Source organism: Pristiophorus japonicus, chromosome 2 (genome assembly GCF_044704955.1).
Source record: "Pristiophorus japonicus isolate sPriJap1 chromosome 2, sPriJap1.hap1, whole genome shotgun sequence".
Lineage (NCBI taxonomy): Eukaryota > Metazoa > Chordata > Chondrichthyes > Pristiophoridae > Pristiophorus > Pristiophorus japonicus.
In genome coordinates this window covers 281595368-281614553 of record NC_091978.1, presented here as the reverse complement: position 1 = coordinate 281614553, position 19186 = coordinate 281595368, and the positions used below count along the sequence as shown (strand labels likewise).

The 19186-nt window shown below is 43.3% G+C and overlaps 1 protein-coding gene across 1 annotated transcript in view; it reads right to left on the bottom strand.

The window, feature by feature from the left end:
* gatb (glutamyl-tRNA(Gln) amidotransferase, subunit B) overlaps positions 1-19186 on the bottom strand; it is a 101092-nt gene that overhangs the window by 26307 nt on the left and 55599 nt on the right. The window contains exons 9-10 of the mRNA XM_070871448.1: positions 12013-12202; positions 7901-8034 (exon numbers count right to left, since the gene is read on the bottom strand). Of these exons, the coding sequence (XP_070727549.1) occupies positions 7901-8034; positions 12013-12202 (324 nt within the window). The remainder of the gene's footprint in view (positions 1-7900; positions 8035-12012; positions 12203-19186) is intronic.

The window sequence follows — 19186 nt, the reverse complement described above, 5'->3', positions numbered from 1 at the left end:
TCAGAACAGATGACCAAAAGCTTGGTCAAAAGATTTTAAGGAGCATCTTAAAAGTGGAAAGGGAGGAGGCAACTCCAGAGCTTAGGGCCAAGGCAGCTGAAAGCACAGCCACCAATGGTGGAGTGATTAAAATCGGGTGTGCACAGGTGGTCAGAGTTGAAAGAGCGCAGAAATCTCGAAGCCTTGTAGGGCTGGAGAAGGTTGCAGAGAAAGGGAGGATCGAGGCCATGGAGGGATTTGAAAACAAGGATGAGGATTTTAAAACTGAGGCGTTGTCAGACTGGGAGCCAGTGAAGGTCAGTAAGCACAGGAGTGGATGGGTGAACGAGACTTGGAGCAAGTTAAGCTACGAGCAGGAGAGCTTTGGATGAGCATAAGTTTATGTAGCGTAGAAGATGGGAGGCCGGCCAAGAGAGCATTGGAATAGTCAAGTCTAGAGATAACAAAGGCATGGATGAGGGTTTCAGCAGCAGGTGAGCCGAGGCAGGGTTGGAGTCTGGCAGTGTTTTGGAGGTGAAAGTAGGCAGTCTTGTTGATGGAGCAAATATGTGGTCAGAAGCTCATCTCAAGGTCAAACACAACACCAAGGTTGCAAATGGTTTGGCTCAGCTTCAGATAGCTGCCAGGAATGGAAATGGTTGTCAGAGAACAGAGTTTGTGGCGGGGACCAAAGATAATGGCTTCTGTCTTCCCAGTATTTAGTTGGAGGAAATTTCTGCTCATCCAATATTGGATGTCAGACAGGCAGTGGAGGGGTCCAGAGTAGTGGTGGCAAGTTAGAGCCGAGTGTCATCGGTGTACATGGGGAATCTGATGTTGCATTTTCAGATGATATCGCCGAGGGGTAGCATTTAGAGGAGAAATAGAAGGAGTCTGTAAGGGGTACAACCCTAGCATCTCCAGTCTATTCACGTAACTGAAGTACCTCATCCCTGGAACTATTCTTGTAAATCTTTTCTGCACCCTCTCTAAGGCCTTCACATCTTTCCTATAGTGCGGTGCCCAGAATTGGACACGATACTTCAGCTGAGGCTGAATCAGTGTTTTATAAAGGTTCCTCATAACTTCCTTGCTTTTGTACTCTTTGCTTCTATTTATGAAGCCCAGGATTCCGTAGGCTTTTTTTACCCACTTTCTTAACCTGCCCTGCCACCTTTAACGATTTGTCCACATACAGAAGGATTTTTGACAGATCGCAAGTGCCGGGTGTAGCACATGCGCTTCGCATACCTATACCCGGAACCTGCGGGGACCCCACTGGTGCGTGCGCACTTTGTAAGCCCCCGTGGGAGTGCGATTTCAGGCCCAATGTCTTCTCTCCACCCAAATTATACTATATTCCCTAGCAGGCCAGTTACAACTTCCAAGATTGGTTCTATCAAGAACATTCCAAAAAAGAGAAATATACCACAAAGAAAACCTGTATTATATTGTGTATGCAAAAATGCATAAGAAAGCAGACATGTTTTTACATTACCAATACTGTATTTCAGAAGTGCAGCTTTTCTAAAAATCCTCAGAACACAGGTTAAATTAAAATCTCCCAGTTTTAATGCATCATCTACTAACCTTTTTCAAATTCTGAATTACCTCGGCAACAAGTTAACCAAGGATGCAGTGGTTAGTAAATGGATGTGGCCATTTGTACGAACAAAATGGCCACCGTTTCTCTGATTGGCTCTCCATTATCACATGACCTATTGCTGATTGGAGGATAAGCCACACCCTGAAGTTTCTCTGGAATGTGTAAATGGAACCGCCCAGCCTAAAATCTGACTGACTTTACAAATTGTAATTTGATCCAGTCTGACTTCAGAAGCCAGAGAGGACACATCTTGAACAACCCAGCAAAAGCCACCAAATACCAGCCGAAGTTCCTTACCCCAGCGCAAGTGCATCCCTCCCCCAGCCGAAATCCCTTACCCCAGCACAAGTGCTGCCTCCACCAGCTGAAGTCTCTTACCTAGTGCAAGTGCATCCCTCCCCCAGCCAAAGTCCCTTATGTTATGTATGCAACCCTATGTGACTAGTATTGTACCGCCAACTGAGGGCATATCTGTTGGAGTCCCAAGGGATCCCAGCATCCCTTGGGAGCACTGTATATAAGCAGGTCTCCCATGCTGTACTGGCACTCTGTAGTAGAATAAAGGAACTAAGGTCACACTTACTCACGTCTACAGTACTCAGTTATACCACTTTATTATGAACATAACTGGTGACGAGATAACAAACCTGTTATATATGTATACTTGTGTTTACTCTGTACAGCCACCAAAGGGCTCATCCCCTGGAGTCCCAAGGGATCCCAGGTATTTAAGGAGACTTCACAGGTTGGAGAGGTACTCTGGAGACCTGCAATAAAAGATTAAGGTCACACTTTACTTTGAGCTCACAGTGTTCAGTCTGACTCTTTCTCCATACACAACAACTGGCAATGAGATACAAATAGCGAACCCAAAGATGCAGAGAACAGTGGGCATCCTGGAGAAATTCTCGGAGGGAGATGACTGGGGAACTTTTGTGGAGCGACTCGACCAATACTTCGTGGCCAACGAACTCAATGGGGAAGAGAGTGTCGCCAAACGAAGGGCGATCCTCCTCAGCTTCTGTGGGGCACCAACATATGGCCTCATGAATAATCTGCTCACTCCAGCGAAACCGTACGACGATTTGTGCACACTGGTCCGAGAGCATTTGAACCCGAAGGAAAGCGTTCTGATGGCGAGATACCGATTCTACACCTACAAAAGGTCTGAAGGCCAGGAAGTGGCGAGTTATGTCGCCGAGCTAAGGCGCCTTGCAGGACATTGCGAATTTGAAGGACATTTGGAGCACATGCTCAGAGACTTTTTCGAACTTGGCATTGGCCACGAAACCATACTTTGCAAACTTTTGACTGTAAAGACCCCAACCTTGAGTAAGGCCATAGCGATAGCCCAGGTGTTCATTGCCACCATTGACAATATGAAGCAAATCTCTCAGCACACAAGTGCTGCTACAAGTACTGTGAACAAAGTAATGTTGTTTTCGAATCGTAATGTACAGGGCAGGTCACACATACCTGCACCTACACGTCCGCAGATGTCTGAGTCCACCATTAAGGGTGATGAATGCAAGGCCATTAACACCTTGTTGGCGCTGCGGGGGTGATCTTCGTTTCCATTCATGCCAATTCAAAGGGTACGTTTGCAAGGACTGTGGAACAATGGGACACCTCCAACGAGTGTATAGGCAAGCTGCAAAGCCTGTTAAACCTGCAAACCACCATGTTGCAGGGGAGGACAGATCCACGGAGGATCACAACGAACCAGAGCATCAGATCAAGGAGGCAGAGATACATGGGGTGTACACATTCACCACGAATTGTCCCCCGATAATGCTGAATGTTGAACTAAATGGACTCCCAGTGTCAATGGAGCTGGACACGGGCGCGAGCCAGTCCATCATGGGCAAAAAGACTTTCAAAAGGTTGTGGTGCAACAAGGCAAGGCCAGTCTTAACTCCAGTTCGCACGAAACTAAGAACTTACACGAAAGAACTGATTCCTGTAATCGGCAGTGCTACCATAAAGGTCTCCTAGGATGGAGCGGTGCTCAAGCTACCACTCTGGGTGGTATCGGGCGATGGTCCCACGCTGCTCGGCAGGAGCTGGCTGGGAAAGATACGCTGGAACTGGGACGACGTCCAAACGCTATCGCCCGCTGACGACACTTCGTGTGCCCAGATCTTAAACAAATTTCCTTCGCTGTTCGAACCAGGCATCGGGAAATTCCAAGGAGCAAAAGTGCAGATCCACCTAATTCCGGGGGTGTGACCCATCCATCACAAGACGAGAGCAGTACCGTATATGATGAGAGAAAGAGTAGAGATCGAGCTAGACCGGCTGCAAAGAGAGGGCATAATTTCCCCAATCGAGTTCAAGGAGTGGGCCAGTCCTATCGTCCCAGTCCTCAAGGGAGACGGCACCATCAGAATCTGTGGCGATTACAAAGTAACTATCAATCGTTTCTCCCTGCAAGATCAATACCCACTACCAAAGATCGACGACCTCTGTGCAATGCTGGCGGGAGAAAAGACGTTCACGAAGCTGAATCTGACTTCAGCCTACATGACACAGGAACTGGAGGAATCATCGAAGGCCCTCACCTGCATCAACACACAGAAAGACCTGTTCATCTACAATCGATGCCCATTTGGGATTCGATCGGCCGCGGCGATTTTTCAAAGGAACATGGAGCGCCTGCTAAAGTCGGCCCCGCACACCGTGGTTTTCCAGGACGACATATTGATCACAGGTCAGGACACCATCGAACACTTGAAGAACCTCGAAGAGGTTCTAAGTCGGCTAGATCATGTGGGACTTGGGTTGAAACGCTCGAAGTGTGTTTTCCTGGTGCCAGAGGTCGAGTTCTTAGGGAGAAGAATCGCGGAAGACGGCATCAGACCCACCGGCGCCAAGACGGAGGCCATCAAGAATGTGCCGAGACCACAGAACGTGACGGAGCTGTGGTCATTCCTGGGACTCCTCAATTATTTTGGTAATTTCCTACGCGGGTTAAGCACCTTGCTAGAACCCACGTAGGAAATTACTGGGTATGGGGGAAATCACAAGAGGCTGCCTTTGAGAAAGCCAGAAATCTGTTATGTTCCAACAAACTGCTTGTTCTGTATAACCCATGTAAATGTTTAGTGCTAGCTTGTGGTGCATCTTCGTACAGGGTTGGGTGTGTGTTACACACAAATCGGGAACATTGCAACCGGTCACCTATGCATCCAGGAGTTTGTCCAAGGTCAAAAGGGCATACAGCATGATTGAAAAAGAAGCCCAGGCATGTGTTTACAGGGTTAAAAAAAAATGCACCAGTATCTGTTTGGTCTTAAGTTTGAGTTAGAAACTGACCATAAGCCGCTCATTGCTATTTTCAGAGAGCAAAGGTATAAATACCAATGCCTCTGATCGCATCCAAAGATGGGCGCTCACGCTGTCTGCATACAACTATGTAATCCGCCACAGACCAGGCATAGAGAACTGCACTGATGCTCTCAGTTGGCTACCATTGCTCACCACTGGTGTGGAAATGGCACAGCCTGCAGACTTGCTCTTGGTGATGGATGCATTTGAAAACGAAGAGCCACCCGTTACGGCCCACCAGATTAGGACCTGGACCAGCCAGGATCCCCTACTGTCCCTTGTAAAAAACTGTGTTCCTCCATGGGAGCTGGTCCAGCGTCCCAGCAGAGATGCATGAAGAGATGAAGCTGTTCCAGCAGCGCAAATACGAAATGACCATACAGGCGGACTGTCTTTTGTGGGATAATCGCGTGGTTTTGCCTAAGAAAGGCAGGGAAACGTTCATACGCGGCCTACACAGTACCCACCCAGGCATAGTAATGATGAAAGCTATAGCCAGATCCCATGTGTGGTGGCCCGACATCGACTCAGATTTGGAGTCTTGCATGCGCCAATGCAACACATGCTCTCAACTGAGCAATGCACCCAGGGAGACACCGCTAAGTTTGTGGTCATGGCCCTCCAAACCATGGTCTAGGATCCACGTTGGACTTTGCTGGCCCGTTTCTAAGCAAAATGTTTTTGGTTGTTGTGGATGCTTAGTCAAAATGGATTAAGTGTGTAATAATGTCTGTAAGCACGTCCACTGCCACCATCGAAAGCCTGCGAACCATGTTTGCCACACATGGCCTGCCTGATGTCCTTGTCAGCGACAAGGGCCATGCTTCACCAGTGCTGAATTCAAGGAATTCATGCCCCGCAATGGGATCAAGCACGTCACATCTGCCCCGTTCAAGCCCGCATCCAACGGCCAGGCAAAACAGGCAGTCCAAACCATCAAGCAAAGCTTGAAACGCGTGTCGGAAGGCTCCCTGCAGACCTGCCTGTCCCGAGTCCTGCTCAGCTACCACACCAGACCCCACTCGCTCACTGGGGTTCCCCCAGCCGAGCTACTCATGAAAAGGGTGCTCAAAACAAGGCTCTCCCTTGTCCACCCTGATCTCCATGATCACGTCGAGGACAGACGTCGTCAACAAAGCATGTACCACGATCGCGCAAATTTGTCACGCAATATTGAAGTCAATGACCCTGTATTTGTACTCAACTATGGACATGGTCCCAAATGGCTTGCTGGCACTGTCATAGCCAAAGGAGGAAGTAGGTTGTTTCATGTCAAATTCACAAATGGACTAATGTGCAGAAAGCATTTGGACCAAACCAAACTGCGATTCACAGACAGCCACGAGCAACCCGAAGAGGACACCACAAACTTTGACCCTCCCACACACACAAATGGCAACCGACATCACGGTTGACCATGAAGCTGAACTCACCATCCCCAGCAGCCCAGCAAGGTCAACTGCACAGTAGCCCAGCGAAGAACCAACCAACTCACCTACACCTGCATTTGCACTGAGAAGATCGACTAGGGAGCGAAAGGCCCCAGATCGTCTCAACCTGTAAATAAGTGTACCATTGACTTTGGGAGGGAGTGATGTTATGTATGCAACCCGATGTAACCAGTATTGTACCACCACCTGAGGGCGTACTTGTTGGAGTCCCAAGGGATTCCAGCATCCCTTGGGAGCACTGTATATAAGCAAGCCTCCCATGCTGTACTGGCACTCTGGAATAGAATAAAGGAATTAAGGTCACACTTACTCACGTCGACAGTACTCAGTTATACCACTTTATTATGACCATATCACCTTACCCCTGCGCAACTGCATCCCTCCCCCAGCCAAAGTCCCTTACTCCAAAGCCCTAGTAGCTGGCAATAGCCACTGACCCAAATGACACGGAAATAACGTTTAAAAAAAAACATTTATTGACAATAAAAGACAAAAAAGTTGTATTGTACAAAATTCTCCAAAACTCGGGGCTCAGCGGGAGGCTCGGGGCTCAGCTCGGGACCCGGTCAGTGGCTCGGTGACTTGCGGCTCAGTCGGACAACGTGGTCAGTTCAGAATGAACGTGTCCAGGGCCCCACTTCCGGTTCCGGACGTGAAGCATTGAGGATGCCGGGGGGTGGGGGGAAGAGGAAAGGAGTCGGGAGGACGCATGCACAGAAAGCTTTAGTACAAATTCGGGCGAGGGGAGGGGGGCAGAGTCAGGAGGAAGCAAGCGCAGAAAGCATTAGTACAAATAGTCACTTTGTTAGTAAATATACAGCAGTTTTTTTTTTTAAAAGCCCTTTTCACATTATTTGTACTGTGTTTGTCTCGTGAAATGCAGAAATAAATATCAAAAGTTGCTTTGGTATCTTAGATAGCTCCTTCACAACTTTCAAACTCCAATGCCTCCTCATGCCTCAACTTGTCAATTTCAAGATTTGCATCCTGGTTTACTAATCCTCTGCAGCATCACCCACTCTACCTTCATAATCTCTTCATCCAGTTTATGGCCACAGTGCTTTCAAAAACCTTCTCAAAACCCTCCTCATTCACCACGCCTTTGATTCACATTCTAGCCTCTCCATTTTTGCCAGTACTTGAGTTTTGTGTCCACTGTATCCTCTTCCTTCTTATTGTAATGTGCCTCGAGACATTTTCCTGCACATACCTATTTTTAATACCACTTTATGTTTTGTGAATTGTTCATACATTCACAGAAAGCAGTAAATGATCACATCATTAAACCAGGACAGCTACAACAGTGACTACACTTCAAAGGTACTTCATTAGCTGTAGTAGGATCTTAGACATTGTTTCAAAGCCAGCCAGAGTATGAATATCAGTTAATTAAAGACTAGTAAGTTTTAATACAGTCAGTATTATTTGGCAGAATTGTCAATGCCACCTTCCTAACAGAGCAATATGGTGAGCACTGTAAAAATTGAGGTGCAACTCTGCTGTAAATCGTCTACAGGAAATTATAGTATATCCTCACCTTTGGTTTACTCTGAGGTTATTTTGCTTCAGGAGCGCCAGGAAATCATTAATTATCCAACCAATCACCTTCTTTGGACTGGCCTGGGTCTGTTTCACAACATTTTCAAAAAACTGCACAAGTCCATCTTCATTCTGTGAAACAGTTACAAAACTAGAAAGTTGCACAGAATATTCACTTTATCCTTCCCTAACTTTTCCTCCATTGAAGGCCATGAGGAAAACATGTGCTGAAAACCTGGTGAGGGAGGTAATGGCAGTTTGCTCTATGACTGCCAGGTACTCCAAACTAGGTTCAATGCCAGGATGCTAGCTTTGGCCAGTCCAGGGATTAAGCCTGTATGGCCAAGTTCCAGCATTGAGCCACTATTTTTTTTATAAGTCTCCTTCAGAAATCTGCAACATAAATGGTAAATTTCAACAAATGTGACAGGTACAATTGTAAAAAAAAAATCAAATTCACTTAATAAAAATCTCAAAGATAAAAATATTTTACAGGAATGCAACATAAATGCAGATCAACAATTAATACTACACACAATCTTATTGAATGCAAAAACAAGGGCAGTGCAGTCCATATTCTGGAGAAAACAGCATACCAACTCAGCACTCAGGCTACAACACCTCCACTTTAATGATATCTTCATATCCAGTAACTATTTGTACTGAAGTGGTTACGCTTTACAGCACCCTGACTACATTACTATTTCCTTGTTCACAGTGGGGGAAAAGCATCTAAATCTTAACTTTAATTGCAAGGTAAATAGAGGAGATTCTATCAAAATATTTTGTTTTTGTTACATGCCTGACCCATCATTCCCCTCATGTCTCCTCTAACTGAGAGAACTGGCCAGCACAGACAACAGCTTTCTATAAAACTTGTACAGATCCTTGCTTAAGAATTACTGCAGAACAAGACAAGTAATGTCAATGACCACAAGGTACTCTTTCTATAGTGTACACATCAAAAGATTTGTTGTTATATTTTCAGGGCTTTACTATCAACCTGTAAACTTGCACTCGCAGGTGTACTTTATGTTGATATAGGCAGATATTCCTCTGTTGCTCTCTTGTGGCCAGCCTCCCACCTTCTAACCTTTGTAAACTTGAGCTCCTCCAAATCTCTGTTGCCTGTATCTTAACTCACAGCAAGTCCCGTTTTGTTATCACAGCTGTGCTCGCTAACCTACATGGGTTCCTTGTCCGACAACATCTCGAGTTTAAAATACTCGTCCTTGTTTTCAAATTTCTCCACAGCCTCGCTCTAACCAATCCTATCTCTCTAACCAATCCTGCCCTCGGAGATATCTGCGGCCCTCCAATTCTGGTCCCTTGTGCATCCCTGATTTTCAGCGTTCCACCTCTAATGGCCATGTCTTCAGCTGCCTAGATCCAAAGCTCTGGATTTCCCTCCCTAAACCGCTCCACCTCTTTATCCTTCTTAAAGACACTCCTTAAAACCTACTTCTAACCTGTCCTGATATCTCCATAGGTGGCTCAGTCTCAAATTTTATTTGATAACGCTCCTGTGAAGCACTTTGGGACGTTTTACTACGTAAAGGCGCGATATAAATGCAAGTTGTTGATGTTTTGAAGAGTCCCATTTTAAAAATAGGTTATTCGTGGGATGCTATAATTGGCCTGAAAGCCTCAGACTAGAAAACATAAGATATAAGAACATAAGAAATAGGAGCAGGAGTAGGCCATTTGACCCCTCGAGCCTGCTCCGCCAGTTAATAAGATCATGGTTGATCTGATCTTGCGCTCAGCTCCACTTCTCTGCCTGCTCCCCATAACCCTTCACTCCCTTATCATTCAAAAATCTGTCTATCTCCACCTTAAATATATTCAATGACCCAGCCTCCACAGCTCTCTGGGGCAGAGAATGCCACAGATTTACAACCCTCAGAGAAGAAATTCCTCCTATTTCTTATGTTCTTATGTAAGTCAACCCTTTCATCTCAGGAAACAACTTAGTGAACCTTCTCTGAACTGCGTCCAATGCAAGTATATCCCTCCTTAAATAAGGAGACCAAAACTGTAAACGGTACTCTAGGTGTGGTCTCACCAATACCCTGTACAGTTGTAGCAGGACTTCCCTCCTTTTATACTCCATCCTCCTTGCAATAAAGGCCAACATTCCATTTGCCTTCCTGATTACTTGCTGTACCTGCATACTAACTTTTTATGTTTCATGCACAAGGACCCCCAGGTCCCTCTACTGCAACACAAAAGCAAAATACTGCAGATGCTGGAATCTGAAATAAAAACATAAAATGCTGGAAATCTCAGCGGATCAGGCAGCATCTGTGGAGGGAAAAGCAGAGTTAACATTTTGGGTCAATGACCCTTCTTCAGAACTATATTATATATTGTAATCTCTCTCCATTTAAAAAATAATTTGCTTTTTGATTATTCCTGCCAAAGTGGATAACCTCATACTTTCCCACATTATATTCCATCTGCCAAATGCTTGCCCACTGACTTAGCCTGTCTATATCCCTTTACAGATTCTTTGTGTCTTCATCACAACTTGCTTACCCACCCATCTTTGTATCATCAGCAAACTTGGCTACGTTACACTCGGTCCCTTCATCCAAGTCATTAACATAGAATGTAAATAGTTGAGGCCCCAGCACCGATTTCTGTGGTACCCCACTAGTTACCGTTTGCCAACTGGAAAATGACCATTTATCCCAACTCTCTGTTTTCTCTCAATCCTCTATCCATGCTAATATATTACCCCCAACCCCGTGAGCTCGTATCTTGTGCGGTAACCTTTTATGTAGCACCTTTCTGTCTATCCTTCCGAATTGTCAAGTATCCATGAATATTCAGTTTCCAGCCTTGGTCACCTTGCTACCATGTCTCTATAATGGCTATGAGATCATACCTATTGATATCTTTTTGTGCCATCTTACTCTTTAATCTATTTTCCCAATCCATTTCAGACAACTCTGCCTTCATACTTTTGTAATCGCCTTTATTTAAGATCAGGACACTGGTTCGAGATCCAACTTTCTCACCCTCCAACTGAATTTTAAATTCTATGCTATGATCACTCTTTCCTAGAGAATCCTTTACTACGAGATCATTTATTAATCATGTCTCATTGCACAGTACCAGATCTAAAATAGCCTACTCCCTGGTTGGTTCCACAACGTATTGTTCAAGGAAACCATCCCGGATACATTCTATGAACTCTTCCTCAAGGAATGCTGTGTGCATTCAGATAAAGAGCTTTTAATTTTGTCTTTTTACCATTTTTCCCTGCTTTGAGGCAAAGTAATTGCATGTACATTGGATAAAGACAGAATTAGGTTCAGCTGTGACACACCCTGTAGTCAAAAAATCTGCCAATACTCATTCAAACTGATATCTTTAAAACAACCCAAACAATTTTTAAATATTGACTTTTATTGCCCTGAATTAATTTGAATTACAAACAATTTGCTGCTGGCCCGTAGTCACTCTGCAGAGGTGCACCGACAGACAAAACTGTCGGGGGCACCACATGGCAGTTTTTAAAATTGATTTTATTGGCGATATGGGGTTCAGGCTGAAAAATCTCCGATCTGAATTTAGATCGGGTCGGCCTGTTGAGCCCAAAGCGACGGCCATTCGATTTTTAGGAATGGCTGCCGCAAATGGGCACTAATGGGTCTCTTTGAGACCCTGAATTTCGGCCCCTATATCTGCAAATGAAGACTGCCTTGTTTATGTTCTAATGGGGTAAAATATTTGGCTGGAAATGGTCTACCTGTCCTGAACTATATAACTAGTGAAGATGATTTAAAAAAACATTCCCTAGTTGATTTATTTAGTTTAGAATTTCAATTAAGCTCTATTCCAAAAGTAAACCAAGTCTTGTTGTCCTCCTCATCAGTGTCAGTGATCAAGGTACCAGTGAAATTTAGAGATGACACTAGTTTCAATTTCATACAAATAGGGGATGGAGCTGCTAGTGTGACTGTCAACTGATGTATCAATTTATTAAAAAGGAAGACAGTAACTGACCAAAATTCACAGTGCAGAAATATTCATGATTCATATAATATATACATTTATAAAAGTAATCATACATTATGAGCAACATCAAATCCAATTACTCACCACTAATGTGAAGCTGTGTTCAGCAAGAATACCATATTTTTCCACCAGTCTTGTTCTCTTAACATTAGGTAGCTCCGGCAGTTGCTCACGAATATGGTCAATATTCACCACTTGTTGAGGATTCACGTTCGAAGGGAGGGTTTCATTGTCATAAATAATCAATGGAGGCAAATTTGGCTCTGGCATAAATCTTAAACATTTCAAAAATGTTAGCAAGTTTAAAACTATGCATCACTTTTCAAGTTTTTTGATTTTAAATAAAATAAATATCTAATGGAAGATTCACAAAATCAGTCAGTTTTCACAATAGTATTTGTCAATTCCTATAATCAAACATTAAATTTAAACTTGTCTGCACATGCTGTTGTATTTTATTAATCCTTCACTGCTTCATGCATTAAGACTACTGCAACTTTTTATTTAGGAATGTTAAGGCATTTAAACATAATATTTTGAATGATTAGATGTGCTGGCAACTTTAAAGCTGGTTGCAAATAATTATAAATGTCATTCTATTTTATGAAAATAAAAATACACAAATATTGCTTGCTGGGTAGCAGTTTAATTTTGCAGTAAAATTTTATTTACAGTCAACATTGGCTCAGTGCTCGATTGAGTGCCTAACAGTCCCCATTGCTTTATATAATCTTCATGTGTCACATAATTCCAAGAATGAATAAAGGAAATATTTAAAAGCTGTAACATTCCCAATACTCAACATATAAAATAAATGATGTCGAGGCTGCCAAACACTCACTAATTGATGAGCTGGAGAACAAAGCAATTTGCCAACTTTCAAATTAGAATCATAGAAACATAGAAAATAGGTGCAGGAGTAGGCTATTCGGCCCTTTGAGCTGGCACCACCATTCAATAAGATCATGGCTGATCATTCACCTCAGTACCCCTTTCCTGCTTTCTCTCCATACCCTTTGATCCCTTTCGTCATAAGAGCCATATCTAACACCCTCTTGAATATATCCAATGAACTGGCATCATCAACTCTCTGCAGTAGGGAATTCCACAGGTTAACAATTCTGAGTGAAGAAGTTTCTCCTCATCTCAGTCCTAAATGGCTTACCCCTTATCCTAAGACTGTGTCCCCTGGTTCTGGACTTCCCCAATATCGGGAACATTCTTCCTGCATCTAACCTGTCCAGTCCCGTCAGAATTTTATATGTTTCTATGAGATCCCTCTCATCCTTCTAAACTCCAGTGAATACAGGCCCAGTCGATCCAGTCTCTCCTCATATGTCAGTCCTGCCATCCTGGGAATCAGTCTGGTGAACCTTCACTGCACTCCCTCAATAGCAAGAATGTCCTTCCTCAGATTAGGAGACCAAAACTGAACACAATATTCCAGGTGTGGCCTCAGCAAAGCCCTGTATAACTGCAGTAAGACCTCCCTGCTCCTGTACTCAAATCCCCTAGCTATGATGCCAACATACCATTTACCTGTTGCACCTGCATGACAACTTTCAATGACTGATGTAGCATGACACCCAGGTCTCATTGCACCTCCCCTTTTCCTAATCTGCCGCCACTCAGATAATATTCAGCCATCGTGTTTTTGCCACCAAAGTGGATAACCTCACATTTATCCACATTATACTGCATCTGCCATGCATTTGTCCACTCACCTAACCTGTCCAAGTCACCCTGCAACCTCTTCGCGTCCTCCTCACAGCTCACACTGCCACCCAGCTTAGTGTCATCTGCAAACATGGAGATATTACACTCAATTCCTTCATCTAAATCATTAATGTATATTGTAAATAGCTGGGGTCCCAGCACTGAGCCCTGCAGCACCCCACTAGTCACTGCCTGCCATTCTGAAAAGGACCCGTTCATCCCGACTCTCTGCTTCCTGTCTGCCAACCAATTCTCTATCCACATCAGTACATTACCCCCAATACTACGTGCTTTAATTTTGTACACCAATCTCTTGCGTGGGACCTTGAATTTCTCAATCACCAGTTCTTTTGGTTTCTACCTCCTTTTCTGCTATATCCCATTCTTTGTGATTTGTTGCAAAAACTTTCCTATCTCAATGCCTTACGTTGGCTAAGTTTTAACATGCTAGCAGCTTATAACTTTTACAATATTTTTTCAATATTATGATCAGAGTAGACTGATGGCAGCTCTAAAGCAGTCCATATTCCAGACAGTTCTCCCTCCCAGCTGAAAGATGCATAGGCAATGTAAGAAAACACTAAAGATAAAAATTAAAATATTTTTTCTTAAATTATCATTTGTGCCTTGGAATTGGATAAGACATTTAATTTAGAAGAGAACTGGAATATACTAAAGCCACTTTTGGTAATAGACAACTGTAATGGGGAAAAATGAATTAGAGGGAACCTAATTAGAGGGAACCTAATTGAGTAAAGTTAAAACCATAAGCAAGGCTGAAAGAAAAAAACCCAGAAACGACACATGCTATGGCACACAGGGAAACTGTTGAACTAGAACTCTCAGAAAGATAAATCAGCTTATCGCAGAAAAAACAGACAGTTGGGCTAGGTTGGAGACATTATTCAACGAAAAATAAACTCCAAGTCTAGGTCACATGGAATGGTAGGAGATAATGGGAAACAAAGGAGGATTGAGAACATCCCAGCTGGTTGAGAGCAGATCGGCCAGGAGGGGGAAGAGTTCACAGGCATGAAAATGATGCAACACGTAACTAATCAGATAAAGGGTGCACAGGGGGAGGCAACAAAACTTTCTGTCTGTATACTTGTATTAACCAATGTAATCGTAGTAGGTAGGTGAAAATTTGTGACGCGTCAGGGAAACAACAAATGGAAAGCTTCCGTGCGGAACTTCATGGTTTTGTATATATTTTGACTGTATAAAGACAGTAACCCAACGATTGTTCAGTGAGAGCGGTGGGAGTGTATCCAGTGCGGGACTGATGAGAGCCGTTTCTCCCTTGATTGATTCTGTGAAAATAAACAACTCTTTTCTCCATAGGCAGACTTGTGTCGAGTGTTATATTTAAGTACTCTACAACAATTGGCGCTGCGAGCAGGGTAACTATGGGCGAAAGACAGATGGGCGTATTACAGAGCATCACGAGTGAGTATATTTGAACTACCACTCATAATCCGATGTAAGCTGTTACGAAATGTGTCAGTTGCCCGGGGTACCTGAATCTGTGAAAAGTCTGTTATGGTGCAAAAGACTTGAGGGTAATTTAAATGTGTTGTATATCCGTCACTATATAAGTCAAAGTGAGAAACCAGTAGTGGTTGCAAACTCTAGATTTGAGGACGAGATTAGGGAGGCAATCAGTATTGTTAGTCCAGCCAGATGTTAGAAGTGTCTAAGTGCTTGGAGACAGTTTATAGAATTCGGTGAAGGGGTAGACGTGCCCAAACATGAGATTATAAGGTATCGATGGGATTGTAGACTCTAGGTTGAAGGAAGCCAATCAGAGGGACAATCAGTATCTAAGTATACAGTGAAATCGATAGAAATAGCTGTGGGACCGTAGACGCTGGGTTCAAGGAAACCGAGTAGAGGGACGGGTGATATCTGATACAGTGAAACCGATTAATAATGACTATGTTAAGTGACGGGTGAGATCCCAAAATAGAGCCGGCCAAACAGAAATTATGGTGGGAGAAACAGAAAAATAAGAAAACAGCCAAAGCAGGATTAATAGTAATAAGTCAGTGCCTACAATTATGGAGGTCAAGAGTAGAAGTGAGTAGTTTGAGAATTATGCCCACCGGACGGTTGGGACAGAGACTGAAGAAGAAAAACAAGGGAACCAGAAAATAAGTTGCTGGAAAAAAAACTAATAAAGAAGAGAAAATAAGCTTTGTTGAATGAAAAGTTGGTGTGAATGATTGTCTTTAAATGAAAGTGCTTGTGTGGAAGTTTTCTTGACTGCGGAATATTTGAGGCGGGAGTTAATGAATTTTTCATTTGTCTGAAAGCCTGTCTTTTAAAAGAAAAATGGTGCATCTGTGTGCTTGTTTTAGCTGCACCCACTTTTTCAGACAGAGAGCTGAAAATTTTTAACCCTTTGTAGTGTTGTCCTAGATGTGGGAAGTTTTAAGAAAGTGTGAACCTAGAATTGAACTACATTTTAAATTAGAAACGCAGGTGCGGATTTATTTTGATTATGATTTACGGAGTGATGAAATGCACAAAGGATGGGTTTGTTTAACAAAAGATAAAAACTTCAGCCTTGTTAAAAAATATTTTTAAAAAAAGAAAAAATAGAACCGACACAGAAGCTTCAGTTCTTGTGCCGAGAAATTTGGATGTTCTAATTGGATTACAGAAAAAAAAAATGCATGGTCTCGTTTGTAAAAACTTACGACACACTCATTTACTTGTCAAAAGAAAACACGTAATCATTGATTACATTGGGTTGAAAGACAATAAATTTAGTCTATGAATGAGATCAAGAAAGGAGAAGGGAGAATGTAATGCCTTTTAAAAAAAAAAAGCCTGCGTGGGTTTCTCGAGGCCACGGGCTGGGGGAAGTTACGCCCTCGTTTTCCTTTGTGTAGAATCTTATTTTAAATGACGTGAAAGCTCCTATTTCAGTAAAAAGAGATTTAAATAAAAAGATTGGCAGTACAGTATTTGAATTGGGATTTTGAGATATTTCAGGTGATTCTCCTTGATAAACATTTTGGTTGTATTGGAAAATCTTGGGTGTGGAAACCTTTTTAAAAGAAATAATACTAAACAGTTTAAAAAAACTAAAACATTTGGAAACAATCTAAAAATTTAATTTTCTCTGGTAAGAGACAGAAATGCCGTTTGGGGGCGGGGTGGGGGGGGGGGGGAAAGACGAGATAAGATATGGAAGTAACCTTGGAAATGATTTGCGAGAACTTGAATTGCGAGCACTTGTATGTTAAGATTGTTTATAAACTAGCACTTGTTTTTGAAATACAGGAAACCGGACAATCTTGGCCAGAATGAGGTTACACGCCACACCAAATCGAACAACAGGATTAACCCCCTATGAGCTAATGACTGGATGAGCAATGAAGTTATCCGAGGGGATAGTTACAGGAGGGGCAGAATTAAGACCATTACGAGATAGAATCAGGAAGTATGCGATAGAATTGAGTAAGCAGCTGAAAGAGATGCAACAGGAAGTAAGAGATAGACAAAGGGACGAAGATAAGATAAAGGGACAAAATCCCCGGCAGTAGTGCCAGAGGTTGGAGCGAAGGTAATGATTAGAGAATTGCCAGGAAAACCTGGATTTGCTCCATGATGGAGCGGACCATATGAAGTATTAATCAGTGGTGACACATGTGCGTGTATAAATATGAAAGGTGGGGGCCGATGGAAACATTGATCCCAGCTGAAAGAATATAAGGGTATGGCTGATGGTGGAACCCAAGATACGCCCAGTAATCTACTCCTTAAAATACGCCTTAGAGTATAAGGAGTGGAGGGATACATTGATAGATGGACTTTTCGGAGAACTAGGATTAATATTTTCCAATACTAGGGGTACTTACCATAATGAAATGGATCTGGGAAAGGTCACATGTCTGGAAAAATGGTGCAAATGATCCGGTAGAAGTAGAAATGGCAAGAATCTAACTAAAAACCTGGAATATCCAGGATGCGTTTTATCAACAGAATGCATATAAACGTGATCACCACCGCCCTTATGATTCTATAAGGACAAGCTACAAGGCTGCCCCTAGGGGGCCCAGAAGCATATACCCACACCGGAGGATACAACAACTACTTAAAGCAGCCCCTAGGGGGCAGCATCCGAGTGTCAGGAGCGTTTATCTTGAAGCCACAAGATGAGTGTGTAACAAAACGTTACCTGAATATTGTAAACCAGGGGAATTAATCTCGGGAAAGCACGTGGTAGTTAAACCTGGAACAGAAGTAATAGTACATTGTCCGGACCCAGACAGGGACACGGTCTTAGAGCTGTCCTCATTAAAGCGATAGAATGGGCCATATGCCAGGAAAAGAGAAAGTGTTCAGGTCCAGCAGTGGTGATTCATTGGCAAATACCTATAGTCACGATCCTAGGGTCAACAACACTACCACCAATTACTTGCCCCCTCCTGACTAAATGTCTGCCCGGCGGGTTGGTGACGAGATCGGAGGGAACGTTGTTATTCGACAATGTGCAGCATGAAATGTTACCTGTGATCATAAATTTAACAGACCTATACCTGCCAGAAAAGTTTAACCCCAAGACTAAAGCGTTGTACACACGGCTGATAGACACAATCCTGAGAAAAGCTAGTGACGCATCAGGAGCAAGGGAGTATCACAAGCAGCTGAGACACAAAGGAGGAAGACAGAGGAGATCTATAGTGAATGACGTACTAACTGAAGTAAATACAGAGACCTCTCTAGTAAATGCACTAGATATACAGGCGATCCAAGCAGGAGTAGATAGTTTGATGGGACGATGGAGGTCCTAATGAGGAAACAGGCCGGGATAGGGATAGAATCTTCAGAGTTAGGATCTAAAACATCCAAAATACTGCTAGAGGGTATATCCGTATTGGAAGGCCATGCACGAATTAACAAGCTAAATAAGCAGGAACGAGAGGACATAAGAACATAAGAAATACGAACAGGAGTAGGCCATATGGTCCCTCGAGCCTGCTCCGCCATTCAATAAGATCATGGCTGATCTGATCATGGACTCAGCTCCACTTCCCCGCCTGCTCCCCATAACCCCATATCATTTAAGAAATTGTCGATTTCTTCTTAAATTTCTTCAATGTCGCAGCTTCCACAGCTCTGAGGCAGTGAATTCCACAGATTTACAACCCTCAGAGAAGAAATTCTCCTCATCTCTGCTTTAAATGGGCGGCCCCTTAGTCTAAGATCATGCTCTCTAGTTCTAGTCTCCCCCATCAGTGGAAACATCCTCTCTGCATCCACCTTGTCAAGTCCCCTCATAATCTTATATGTTTTGATAAGATCACCTCGCATTCTTCTGAATTCCAATGAGTAGAAGCCCAACCTACTCAACTTTTCCTCATAAGTCAATGCCCTCATCCCTGGAATCAACCGAGTGAACCTTCTCTGAACTGCCTCCAAAGTAAGTATATCCTTTCGTAAATATGGAAACCAAAACTGCACGCAGTATTGCAGGTGTGGCGTCATCAATACCTATATAGCTGTTGCAAAACTTCCCTGCTTTTATACT